Source organism: Pseudopodoces humilis, chromosome 2, assembly GCF_049639895.1.
Source record: "Pseudopodoces humilis isolate 2021_Gansu_Grassland_sample_001 chromosome 2, ASM4963989v1, whole genome shotgun sequence".
Taxonomy (NCBI): domain Eukaryota; kingdom Metazoa; phylum Chordata; class Aves; order Passeriformes; family Paridae; genus Pseudopodoces; species Pseudopodoces humilis.
The window spans coordinates 80,279,585-80,294,165 of record NC_142201.1 but is presented as its reverse complement, the minus strand read 5'-3'; the positions used below and the strand labels follow the sequence as shown (position 1 = coordinate 80,294,165).

The window sequence follows — 14,581 nt, the reverse complement described above, 5'->3', positions numbered from 1 at the left end:
TTAGCAAGGTTATGAAGCAAATAAATAAGGTCTTGTATCACTATGCCTAGATTTTTTTTTTTTAAATAAGAACAGTACCTTTTTGGCCAGACTTTCACCTCATGTAAATTGTTATCTGCTTTAATTAGAATAAGTCATGTAAGAAGCTTAGCCCTCACTTTTTTACCATAAACTCATAGTACAGAGGCATCTCATCACTTTTGTGCAATTTTTAGTCAAGGGTCCAAATAAAGAGCATCTGGGGAAAACTTATTTTTTTTTGTATGCAATGATTTTTCTGTGTCATCTTTTGCCCTACAGTAATATGTGGTCCTGTTTTGGGCAGCTTTTCCACTTTTCAGTTTCCACAAGGATTTACTGCATTGATGTGGGCAATGGTTAAAAGCTGGTCACTGTTACAGTTCAGAGATGGTGCCAGTCATTTCTAGAATGTAACTTCTTAAGCATTAGTTCTCCCAGTTCACATACTTTGATAATCTCCCAGTTAAATCTCTGTACAAACAAGATCTGATTAGAAACACTAAAAATCACCTCTAAATTATTTCTTTAGTCCATAAAACTTCAGGATTACAAATAATGTCCCCAGGTATTATTTTTTTATCTCCATCGTGAAATAAAACTGGAATTGGAAAGATTTTTTAGTGTAAAGCTATTATAACATCCTGTATAAGACAGGTGGGCTGGAATCTCTCCTCTGCCACTGGCTGACATTAATAATCATTTTACTTTCTACCAGGCTAGAAAGCATGTATTTTTTCCAATATTTTTTTTTTTTCAAATCAGTGTTTATTTTATACAAGACAGAATGGCTCCATCAAATTCCAGTAGGAAAGCAACTCATGCATATATTACAAGTTGCTGATATTACTCCATACAGCAGGTTATTCACTAATCTTGAGCACAATCTTGTGGGGTTACAACCTCTTCTACATTCTGTTTCATGTTCTTCATGTTTAAATCAGTTCAACTACCTGCAGAAACTGCAGAACTGATGGCTTTTATGAAATCTGTGACTGTTAGTCTAAAGTTTAAGAAAGTTGTGTTTTGCCTCATTTTGACAGGCAATGGATCTGATGGAATGTTAGTCTTAGTGTACTGTATGACCAATTAGATCACCAGGAGTATCTGAGCCCTTTGGTTATGAAAATTTTGAGTATGAACCTATAGGCTGTGTCCTGAAGAAGTCTGGTAAGTAAAAAGTTTTTAAAAATTTGTTAGGAAGTGATGTGTAGTATTCTTTTATAATGGTTCAAAGCGTGTCAGAGAAATTGTTCAAGCTGCATATATATGAAGACAAATGTATCTATAAAAATGTGACTCAATAGGATATGCTGTGGCAGAAACTAAGGATCAGTATCTTTCTCAATGGGTCTTCACATGAGGAATGAGAACCAGATTCAGCTTTGCACAAAAATCTGTTTTTCTTGTACTCCATCTTCTTTACAGGACTAAAATCTCTGTGTCAAACAACAGGCCTGTTTCATATCTCAGGCAAGTTGCTGAGGCATAGGGAATTTGAATATTTTCCATTTATGTTCCAAATCATCATGCTATGCTGATAATGCACAAACATACTGTAAAAAAAGAATTTGATCACAGCTTGATGGCCATGACTTCAATCCATCTATTTATTCATGTATATGGTTTCAGCCAGTGAAAAGCTGATATTTGGACAATGGGAATTGCATGGGTTGCATCTGGGGGAACTTGGCATGGTGTTTGTAACAGTGGTGGAAGTTTATTCTGATGGGGATTCTCGTTTGTCTGGAAAATCAATGTTTTCCCAGGACTTTCTTCATAATGCAAAATAGCAGTAGTAAAATCTTGAAGTTTTCACATTTTTCATTTATTGGTCTTTTTCAGTACTTTATGTAGATTTCAATCATATGCAATATTAGAAGTACTGTTTTAAAAATTTCCTGTGGAAAAAAGAGTGGACATTTTGAGAAATTGAATTCAGATTTCTGAAAAATATCATTGCAAGATTTCGGTGCTGAAATATGGCATGCAGATGCATGATGTAGTACTTAGATTGGAATATTTCTAACTATGAATGACAACTTCTAGGCTGATCCAAGAATATTTTCCTATTTTCTGGTCCAAAAAAGTGCTGTTTGAATTGTAACAAAATAGCTATAGTCAATCATAAGCAGGAAAAGAGAATAGAGAAGGGAGAAAACTGCATATTCTTTGCAGAAACAGAACATGCAGTGTGATGGTAGACACCTATTTCCAAAATATATCATTATGGCACAATTTGGGACTGCCTGATGTCTCTACATTAACTATAGACACTGGTGGTCCAGGACTGAATCCAGTTCAATGGAAAAAATCTACCTTGCTTACCATGTTTTCTTCATAGAAGAAATGGAATGGCAATTAACATGTGAGGCCAGATGGCTTTTTCTGATGTACCGGTGTAGCACCTGAGAGAGAGAAACCTGATTCTGAGGTGGATGTGTGAGCATCTCTGTTTTAGTAAGATAAAAAAAAAATGATGGTGATTTACATAATAAAAATTCTGTGGTTCCCCTAAGAGTGAGCTTGGCTCACTAGGACAAGGGATCCCCAGTCCTGGATGAAAGCTGTCAGTACTGTCACTTCTGCAGATGCATACAGAGCAATGCTCACTTCTGTAATCATACAGTGCAGGACAAACTTCTTAAGTGGACAAGACAATACATTAAAAAACAGGTGAGTAATCTGTTTAGTTTGACAGACATAGCTTATGTTTAAATATTTAGAAAATAGTTCATTACAAAATAAATTCAAGTAGCATAAAGTATCACTGCCACACTGAGTTATTAAGATTTAGTCTCAAAAAGATTTGTAAGAGGGGTGCAGAAATTTATGTGCGTAGTTCTTCTGTTGTCTAGTATTTTGCTGTTCACAGCTGTATGGAGTAATTAGGCACAAAACACAGTCAACGTATCTTGAATATGCCTGACATTATCTGGCTTAGCTGGTGATGATTCTTTCCTCTAGAGCGATCACAGCTACCTGCCTGCATTGCAGACTGAAAGTGCTGCTCAACCTTCTGGCTTAGTTACTCATTAAGAAGATGATTATATGTCTTGTTTTGTTTCAGGAGAGTACTTTTGGCTTGTACTGGGCAACTATAGGCTTCTCTCTTTTGAGAAAAATACTGGTAGGATTATAAACACTTACGTAGCATGTATATAAGTGAAAATCAGTATTTAGGGAGGTTTTTAATACATTGCTAGATGCTCAGAACAGTTTATTACTTGCTTTAAAGGCAAGAAATCTTGCTGTTCTTCAGGTAGTTGTGGGGTGATGAGTGTGAAGCTTGGAAAATGGAGCATGTGTGCTTTGGCCCATTTAAAGACACCTTCCAGAAGACATAAACAACTAGTGGTCAATTTTTTATGTGAAATCCAGGGCAATGACATTAGAAAGCTAAGAGGAGCTTTTGAACATCTGCACTATTCTCCAGGTAAGGGTAACACGACTGAGACCCTTTGATATGCTGTCCTGACTAGAAATATCATAATAGAAATACCATAATAGCAGCTCCTGAAGCAGAAATATACAGCCTTCATCTTACATGTAATGGTGAGTTGAGAGTGAGGAGAGGATAAATTAGCTCCTTTGCAAAAAGACTGTGTAGCATATGTGATAACAACTGGTACCTCAAGGTAAGATTTACTCAATGTATTTATGGCCTTCCTAGTCTCTATGAAACTAACTGGAAAGATGACTGAAGACAGAAGTTCCAAATGCCTCTCTACACCAGCTATATGGCTTTGACTCCAGCTATGTAGTGCTCTCCTTTGTGAAGTCACTTCTGATAATGTCAGGTTCGTTAGCCCTACTTTAAATGAGGGCAGAATATCTTTTGGTGAATACTGCTGAATCACAATAGCCTACATGAAGTGGTTTTCATTACACTGGGTAACGAATAGTTATGCTCTCTCCTTCTACATATTTGAGTATGTGAAGATCCATTCCAACACACAACCACAGCTTGCCTGAGTTTTCTTAATTGAAGAACATCCCATGCAAAAAGTCATTTAGGACTGTAACAGATGCATTGCTTTATTTAGGCAAAAGCAGTCTTGTTATTTGTCATTTTGTGGCTGATGTGAAAGCTCTGAATGGCACGTTGGCATTATCTCTGACAATAATTTGATGCAATACTACACTGTGCTATAAATTAGTGTCAAGAAGCAAAATGCTAATGATAGAGGCCCCACTATGCACTGGTGACTTAAATAGCATGTTTCTTTAAAATTCAACAGTGACTCACTCTCTTTTAAATAAAACCCCTCTGAGCTGTTTAAATGATGCCATGAAGTTCTAGTGCATATTTCCTTTGATTCTGAACACTTTGGTGTTTACTTGAATAACTATCCAAACAATCTTTTGAGCATTGTACTGAATAATACCTTGAAACCTATTGCTTTGTGTAACCAGATTTTTTTCAAATAAATATTTGATTATCAAGTAAAATGGTAGAACTCTGTTTTCTCATATAAACTAAATGGAATTGAAGCTAACAGTGGTCTTCTGCTCTTTCTTGGAGACCTAGGTGAAGTCCTGAGCACCATTTTAAATGTACTCATCAGGTTCTGGGACTCTCTTTCATGTAATCAAATTGATTAGAGAGAATTTCCCAGGATCGATGGGATCACATTGCTCTTGGACGCCTAGACCCTTCAGGCAAACACTGACTGACTGAGTGAACACTACTAAATTCAGTGGCACCATCACAGTTTACTGGGCTGAGGATTCAGACACAAGTGTCAGGAGGATCTTTGTTATGGTTTTGTGCATTGATGAACACTGCTGATGACATACAAGTTTTTCTCCAAGTGTCAAATGCAAAGATCAAGTTCACTGTATCCAGGAAAATATGTCAATGTATCAGCTTTCTGCTGCCATTTTCGTCCCTACACATACATACTGGGTACTCTCAAAGCTCTTTTGGATTGAAGTAATTCCCAAGACAGTGCTATTGAAAAAGAAATCTTTGTTAATGATGATCTATTATATTCTGCTAATATCTCCCTACTGCAGATATTTTCTATGCATTGAGAGATATAAAGAAATGGAAAATGAGTCCTCAAGGAGAAGAAAATGCATCTTGTCATTTAGAATATTTAATAATGGGGTATGCTCTTTGCTTTTTAAAACAAAACAAAGGTCTTAGAGTAGCGCCTTTCCAAACCAGGATGAACAAATGACAAACAATTCTTCCCCAAGCCTGAGATCTTTCTGTCATCTATAACTTCATCATGTTGAGTAAATAGGTTGCAAGGTGGCAAATGAGTTCGGCAGCAAAAGTGAGGGAAAATAATAACCTCAAAGAAGAATGCCTTCTAATGAAGACATATTTTGAAGAATGACTCTTCTTGCTATAGGGCTTCTAATTTGAATACCTCAGGTCATTTATACATAGAGACAGAAGTTGCAGAAAAGGATATTTCAGGTAACCATCACTTCATCTGAAAACTGATTTATCATTTGAAAATATCATCCTACTCTGCACCTGGAAAGGAACTGGAAAAAAAAGCCCATCATTAACTGATCATAAGTACAAAATACCTTGTAATAGACTGGCCATTTTTGTACCACTTCAAAATCTCTGAAAGAGAATCATTAGTAATATTCTGACAAAAAAAAAAATCACTTTGGTATAATATATCCTGCAGGTATTACTAATAAAGTCCTCCCTCAGGTCTAAATTGTGGTTCACATATAAATGGAAGTACAAATTGTCCTTGATCCATGTCAACTGCAGTTGTGAACAATGACATGTCTGGAAACGTTCATATTATCAATCCTAAAATCCATGTGTGTTTCAGTGAGAAGAAAAATCTAGCTACATGTCACTTCCAGGCTAGACATGCATATCTGAGGAATGACAAAATTGCCTCTTTGCAGTTTCATGTTGACAGAATTTTTGTTTATGCCAGCAGTTAAATAACCTAAATTATACTCATAACACCCATACCAAAAGTGAAAGGATCAAAGGATGAAACCCAACCATTGGGCAAGGTGCTCATCTACAGGTTCTGTCTATGGACCAAGGTAATTTCCACTTCAGAGCTCTCCTTTCTGTTTAGTGTTCACTTAGTGTAATTTTTATACATTGAACATACAAGCTGTCTTCATGACTGCTGAATTAAAATAATACCTCAGGAAGAAACAAAGGAATATCTCATAAGGGAGTATCTGTTCAGTGGCAGGAAGGGTAGACAGAGCAGGGCCTGTGAGCAGCTGAATTTGTTAGAGTTAGTTAGGAGGATGTTTACAGAAAAGGTAAGGAAGAAAAGAGAGGTGAGGACAAAAAGAAATTAGGAAGAGATAGTATAAGAAAGGAAAATCAAGGGAACAGGAGATAAAAGGTGTAACAGAAGAGTCATACAGAACAAATCCTTGGATGCCTTAGAGTGGCTGCTCACGATGACCCTTGTGCTTAACACTCCACCTCGATTATGGAGCTCTAGCAGCAACCCTGTTGTCTTACTTCTGTCACTAGAGGCAAAATACAGGCACTATGAAGTTCATTTAAGGGAAAGAGATTGTAAATGGACAGTTGTTCAGGACAAGGCAATGAGTTGTATTTTTTTTTCTCTTGGGTTTTTTTCTTGTTTTTCTCCCTAGATTCATGTACAGTTGTACTGTAGATTCATGTACAGACAGTACAGGCAGTACTTCCAACTTTGTTTTCTCATTGCTTTGTCCTCTGTTTTTGCAAAGCACTTTGACTAAATCAAACCCGAAAGATGTGGGACAGAGGACTCACTCCACTGCCAGTGCAGAGGCAAAGGAAGTTAGCACACTTCTCTTTGTCTTTCCACTATTAGCAGCTCTCAGAAGATCACAATTGCCTCCCCACACTCCCACATCAGAAAACTTTACCTAAGCGTTTCACCAGATGATCCTCTTCTTTTCCACAGGTTCACCAGGCTGCTGGAGCGGCTGGCAGCTGACGATGACTTTCCGTCGCCCACGTGCATGCGGACTACCGTCGATGTGGTGAACGCACTGCGCACGTTCCTCTCTGGCTTAGCGAGGATGATGTAGACCTTGGGCACAAACATACAGCCAAGGGCCACCGTGGCACTCAGACTCACTGAGAAACACATGGTGATTATCTTGTAGTTGCTTCCAAAATATATTGGCACAAAAGCCAGCCAAATGATGCAAGTGGTATACATGGTGAAGGCAATATATTTTGCTTCGTTGAAATTCGCTGGGACATTTCTTGTCTTAAATGCGTAAAAGGTGCAGCTCAAAATTAATAACCCATTATATCCAAGGGGAGTCACAACACCCAAGTTGGTGGTGTTACAAATCAGGTAGACCTCTCGGATGCTTGGGTAATCATGCATTATATCTGGTGGCTCCATTATAAAGAGGGCGACTATGATGCCTAGTTGTATACATATCAAGATAAATGCGATAACCAGCTGGGCGCAGGCACTCATGAACCTAGGTTTCTTTGTACAAATTTTCTTCTTGCTTCCAGCCAGGATTCTTGCGATGCGGTTGGTTTTAGTTACTAGAGCAGAATAGCTCATAGCCGGTGAGAGGCCGATGCCAATTCGCTGAAGGTAACAGTAAATCTGTTGAGGTTTTGCAATCAGACAGAAAGTGCACAAGTAACCCAAGCAGATGCCGGCCAGAATGATGTAGCAAAGTTCTCGGCTGGATGATTTGACCACTGGAGTGTCACGGTACATTATGAATACGATTGTAACAAACAGTGTGGCCAACAGACCCAGGCATGCAAAAACAACGGCTGCAATTGGTTCGGGGTCGCCCCATCTGAGATACTGGACTGGGATGAGGTCACAGCCTGCAGAGAAAGAGAAAAGTATGAAGTATGTAGATGTGAGATTCTTTAATGGTAGTTAGAGGTTTTCCTGGTATCTCTCTTCTTTTCGTCTTTCAGGAAGCTGCCATTGTATTGAGTGTAGGCTTAGATTGTGTTAAAATAATGTCAATATAATGTCACAATAAGTACATTTTAATGACAGCTTATTTCAGTAATACACTTTATCTGGAATAGAACATGATGACCAAGCTGATTAAGATAAGTTACCTCTCACAGTGAAAATTTGCCTTTTAAATGCTATGAAATATAGGAATTTATGAACAAATTTCCACAGCAAGTTGCACTACCTCAGCACAAAGTACTTCAGAGTTCTCTGCATACTATTGCACTTAAAGGACTAGATGTCAGTCCTACTAATTATACTGTACACTGTGAAGGATACTGGTATTTGCTTAATGATTGTGGAGAGAAATCTTGCAGATTCTGTCTGAAAAAAGAGAGTGTTTCTCAGATGGGTTATTTTTTTTCTAACAAAAATTTTCTAGAATTGGACTTGTAAGTAAGAGGTAATTTGGAATGGCTCAGGATATTCATTCTTTTTTTACCATTCATCCTTCTTAAACTTATGAGAAGTTAAAACCTAATCTAACTTGTGAAATACAACTGAAGTTAATAAATTACCAACAAAGCTGAATTAGCAGTGCAACTCATTTGAGGACACTTGTTTTTCAGTTTTGCATAGGTTTTAGTAAATTATTCTATGCATCTGGGTCACAGGAAGTCAAAAAGGCTTTTAGTTCTGCAGTGTACAGATCGATAGACAGGAGTAAAAGCTGTCAGAAAACCTGTTGTTGGCATCCCTTCTTCTTCCCTCATTTGTGTTTGCACTGTCGTGGCTAGATAGGTATTTCTGCTTTCTGGCCAGTCTATGATCTCTTCCAGGATTTCTAGTCAGACATAGTTGCTATGTTGCTGACTACAGCTGTAGGCACATGATAGCATCCATCCTTGCATTTTATTCCCAAAAACTGAATCTCCCGTTCAGGTCCTTTGACCTGGCTTCTTTTCATGTCTTTCACTCAAGATGCAGATGGGTTCTATGCCCTGTGGCACCAAAATATACTATATCAGTGCCTACCAACAAAAGATTTGTTCTCTACTTCCCATCAGTAGGTGATATCCAGGCGCTTCCTGGGAAACAGGGCTTCAGAAAATGTAGAAGTTGCTCCAGAACAAAAATGTCATAACAAAAAAAATGCACACACCCACCACACCTTTCTGTTAGGTTTTATTGCTGAGGAGATATCATGTGGTACGGGATATCCCTTTGTTCAGTTTGGGTCCTGGCTGTGTCCCCTCACAAGATATTGCTCATACTCAGCACATTGGTGAGGGAGGAATTTTGGAGAGACACCTTGATAAATGGCTGCTGTGTTATCAACGTGTCTTTAGCTACCAATGCAAAGCACAGCACTGTGAGGGCTGCTGGGGGGAAAATGAACTCCACCTCAGCTGGACCCAATACAGTAATAAAAAGAGGGAGGACCTTGATGTTCTGGAATGTAACTTCCTGGAAACAGTGGACATGCTGGCATTGACAGCCAGGGCAGGACCGCAGGGAGTAGATGATGGAATGGAGAAAATGCAACTATACTTGCATTGAGCTTGAGTAGAATTGATTGCAAAATCCAAATTACTTTAAAATTTTGTATTTTTGTAATCATGTTGCTGCTTAGATCATGTAGGAGAGTGTCATCCTGACTTGTGGCTCATGACAAGGCACTTCATCCTGTGAAAACGGAGTTCCAGGTGCTCACATCTGTACTTTCTGCAGTGAGGGTAGTTGGATATGGGTACATGGATGCCAAGAAATTTCAATTAATTAGGGAACCTGGTATCTCAGTGACTTATTGAGAAGGAATAAATGTAGATATCAGGACTATAATATTGGAATTTCTATATGAGAGGTCTATTGTATGCCTTTCCTGTATTTTAAGTGAAGCTTAGAGCTTTCCAAATCTGCCACTAACATTCTTAGTAGTAAAAATCATTTCATGATGCAATATGGGTAGATATTAGGCTTAACTCCTTTCTTCTCCAAGTATTTTTTGCATGTATCTCTACAGAAATAATATTTTTGGAATGTAATACCTTCAATCAGTTGGGAAAAGTACAAGGCAGATATTTCTGTGTTATTGAAGAGAGTAGAAGAATCAGTAGGATTGGGGTCAATGAGTCTTTGAGATTAATGCAATTAAAGTATACAAATTTGCAGTCACTTTAGTGTAAGAGAATTGAGCTCCTTACTGAATACAGATTAACTTGTCATCCACACTAGCCTGCTTTGATGTGAAAAGCTTTCTCTTTCATTAACAAAATTATTACCCCACCTAAATGTAAGAAAGACATTAGATTTTTATGAAACATTATCACTGCATTAGTTGATGATACCTTTATAACTCTTGCTGGTTTTATGGATTTATTTATTCAGTATTCATTGTGAGGGAGACACTGTATTTCTTTCTGACTTTTTCAATTTTAAAGTAGCACAGTAATCACATAATTAAAATCAATGTTATACACAAGTGAGAGTAGTGAAAAAGGGTAAAAATAAGAAGGAGTCTTCTGTTGTGTGCAGGTATCCCGCCGTGGGTTCTTCCTTGGGAAGTTTTATAAGTAAATGACCTCTAAATCTTCTAAACAAATAGTTTACAACTTCTAACACTGCTAGGGATTCTTGACAGGAAATTTGAAGAGAAAAGGTCTTAATCTGTCAGCTGGCCTTTGCATGCAGACAATGATATAGGGGCTAAATTTTGCCTCATTTCTGATATTGTAGCAGAGGTGAATCATAACCAAGTGTTTCTCATTAGTTTCAGACTATTTCATGCCTTCCTTGCTTTATTACTCTCTTTACATTTGCTTGATAAAATACCTGAGAAAAAAGTTGAAAACTTGTCCCATTTTTCCCATCACTGAGTACACTTTACAAGGAGATTGCTAAACTTTGCAATGATTTATTCCACAATTAGGATTTAAAGACTGGATCATCTTCATGAAACAATGATTGGTGAAGTTTGCATGTAATAATTTTTCAGGTAATGGTTTCTGACAATGGCAGTTTTAGAAAAGGACAACTAGATCAAGTAAAAGAAAGATGGGAAAACAGCACTGTGAGTGTTCATGTTAGACTGATGACCAGGACTATACCAAGGCAAAAGCTGAAAAATTGTACCATAAAAAGAACTCATTCTTGACAATGGCCATGACACAACACCCCATAGCCTACCTCTTACTCTTTATCAATGCCTCCAAGCACCTGGAAAGTTTTCTATCCTAGCTAGCTCAGAAACAGGTGAGCAGCAGTCTTGTCTAGTTCCCACAGTGTGCTGAGGCACTAAGGTGGTCTTTGGCTTGTGGAAGGGCTGTTTGGAGCCAGTCCAATTTGGAGCAGGTTCTGTGTTCAGGGGTGTCTTTATTGTTCTGTGCTCAGGGGTGCCTGAAGCCCCAGTAAAATTGGCATAAAACTACCCTTATGCTCTTCTCTCCAGAAAGATAACCAGTGTGGAGCAAGACACCAGATACACATGTGAATAGCAAGATGAACAGATAAAAAAAAAAATCAGAATTCTGTTTAACACTCTAGGGGAAGGTTTTCTCAAAGGACCACCAAAAATCACCAAGAAAATAAAGATAAGGATGTCTAAGGATCTTCTGAGAAAAAAAGTAGTTTCTGATATTTTGGAAAAGCTTCTAGCTACTTCATGGATGGATTATATTCTGCCATGAACAAGGAGAGGAAATGCTCTTGAAGGCCTAACCACTGCCATAGGTCTATTAGTAGGTCTATTATTACACTGTCCTCTTTCTGTAGAGGCAATTTTGTCCCTTATTTTTGATCTTTCATACTGCATTACAATTAGTTCATCTGGGAGAAGAGTTTACAGATATAAAGCACTATATTATTGAACATATTTTCTGTGGACTTTGTTCTTAGCACTGTGTTGTTATTATAGCCTTGACACCTACAAAATATCTTCAGCATCCATAAAAATGTATTAGTATAGCACTGAGAAATCCCTTCCATGGTAACTGATATAAAATACATAACTAAACTATTTTCAAAGGTAAACTTGTCAGAATAGGGATTTTGAATAGGATAAACTCTGAAAAGTGGAGCTAATTCAATAAATTCTGTTAAGTTACCATCAGGAGCTAAAGCTCACTGAATATGCACATGGAGACTAAAACCGGCAGAAAATGGTTTCTGGTTTAGTAAGTTCTAAATATTTTTCAGTTGGATTTGGAATCCTGGTTAGCAAGTTTAACTTGTTAAAATAGACTTGGTTTTCTTAGTAATTTTTCAGGCATCCTTCCAAGGTTATCAGAAGCCCAAACACCAAGGTTGAAACTCAAGCAACCTAGCCACATTTTAGTAATGAATGTGTCTTCATATACTATCTAGCACTCATTTTACACTCTCCAGACACCTGAGGGACATATCAGGCCTCTGACCTTCACCTGGAATCTGGACCATCTGAAGGGAGAGAGGACACGAATATGTCAGAACTTTGTTCAGGTCCTATGGTAAAATACTCCAGTCACCAGTCCTTTGCCCTACTCTGGTGGGACCTTTTGAACTTGCTACAATTGCAGGGCATGTAGAGGTGTCTTGTTAGCTGATGCAGCTCCCAGACTGGCACACTTACTGAAACTATCAGCAAAGTTGGCTTTGTACAGGCAACAGAGGCAGCTGATGACTATGCTTGTGTGTATTCTGCCACCTCTGCAGGGCAGGGCTTGGGATTGGCCACATCTTAAACCATGAAAGCTAGAGCATCTGTAACTCAGGAGCTTGGGTCCTCAGTAACTGGAATATGTAGATTTAGCTGTGCATTGCAGTAAGAGGCAAGGCCATGAATCTTAGAATAGTACATTAAAGTTACTTTGTGACCATATGGGAAATTATTCCTTAATTACACAAGTGTGCAGAATGACTGGAACAGATGAATTACGACAATCAGGTCTATCCTTATGCCAGCTCTACTGTTTTGATTTAAGTCTCACTAAAAAGTGCTGGCTCTGTGTGTTTTAAATGTTTTGTTCCAAATATAAACTTTCCATAATGTAAGGCACAATTACAAGTGGATCCTTCTGGCTTTGTTGGCGAGTTCCCCTTCATCCAGCTAGGGAGCTTCCAAGCACTGCTTGTTGAGCTCAGCAATACTGAATGAGCTCATTTGAGCCAGAAGTAGTGTGGCTCATGCTGCACTGGAAACTGAAGTTTACACCTTACCTGGAACAAACAATTGAGGGGAGAAAAGTGTGCAAACCCAGAACCAAGGGAGAAGAAAATGAGGTCCTGGTCATAGTATTGCCACCTGAACCCTTAACTCATCCGGATATACCTTTTCCCAGAGGAAGATAGTGAAAGTGACTTACAACAATGGTTATATTTTGTTTGGAGTAAGAAATCAAAAGGAAAGAGAAATAAAGAGCACAGAAAACAGGGTGAAATCTGGGCATAATCTCTGCTGATGTTCATTTATAACAATAGAAATAACCAGATGAAACCTGTGTTCTCCTAACTCAGTCTCAATTACAGCTTTAACAATTATGATAAAAAGCAAGATCCTAGTTTCAGCAGAAAAATCAATGTCAACACAGACTAAATTGTGTTCAGACCTGCATCAGACAGTTGCTGAAATCACCCATGGCTGCAACATTTTTGCAAGAGGGAATACAAGAAAGCAGCCTGATGGGAGCAAGCAGTTACCCTTTGAAAATATTTTGGGCAAGAGATGAATTACCTTTTTCTTGGGTGAAGGGCAGAATTCAGCCTTATGAGAAAACTGAGGCTCATACCCCCATGACTTCAGCCACATACATTTTTCAGTTCTTTCATCCAAGGGTTTTTTGGATAATCCGTCTCTTATCTGTCACTTCCAGATGGGCAGCAAAATCATGACACTGCTATCTTGGCTTTACTGTATTTTATTTGGTGAAAGCATTTTTGTAACTATGGTAAAAATATATATTTCTGATATATTTTCTCACCCTTGAACAGCAAAAAGAGAGAAACCATTTCAAGAGGTGTAAATAGTTAGGCTCCTATTTTAATGGGAATCCAATTAAGAAAATCAAATAGTATATTTTGGAATACACAGAGACTGAGAAAAATGTCAATATAACCTGAAAATAATCCAACTGTCACTGAAATGAATAGAATCTAATTTTCTTGTCATTCCTGAGGTCACTAGACAAAACTTTGTTTTTGGTATTGTTGCATGCTGTTCTTGAATGTCGGAAAGAGAGAATAATTGCTCCTTTCTCACCTCAAAAGGTCCTTAAATGCTAGTGGTAACTGAACCAAGATGTTCCTACATACACTGGAAAAACTCTGAGACATTGAACAAATTTTATTTGGTCTTTCTAGAGCACCATTCTTGAATGCAGAAGGCCACGTCCTCAGATTCTCCTAAAGCTTTTGAAAAATTAGCCTCAGTGCTGGTCATCAGCACTAAGAAAATCCCTCCACTTGTATCTAAGCTTGTGTGGCACCTATTTCTCTTCCACCTGCTATGAATACAATGCAAAGAAGAGCTTTGAGGAAGAGTGGAGTGACTGGCATATACTTCTGGACTTAAACCACTGAGTTCCCCCTGCTGTAGCTGAATCTGTGGCTCAGCCATGCTGGCCACACTAATGTGTAAATTGGTGCTGTATTGTATGGATGTTGCCAACACAACACTTGGGGACTTAGAGGAGCTACTGGGA

The 14,581-nt window shown here is 38.2% G+C and overlaps 1 protein-coding gene across 3 annotated transcripts in view; it reads right to left on the bottom strand.

The window, feature by feature from the left end:
* The window catches only part of GRM5 (glutamate metabotropic receptor 5), a 241,385-nt gene that overhangs the window by 21,590 nt on the left and 205,214 nt on the right, over positions 1-14,581 (bottom strand). For all 3 annotated transcript variants that reach the window (XM_005516179.2, XM_088051622.1, XM_088051623.1), the window contains exon 8: positions 6,886-7,825. In XM_005516179.2, coding sequence (XP_005516236.1) covers positions 6,886-7,825 — 940 coding nt within the window. The remainder of the gene's footprint in view (positions 1-6,885; positions 7,826-14,581) is intronic.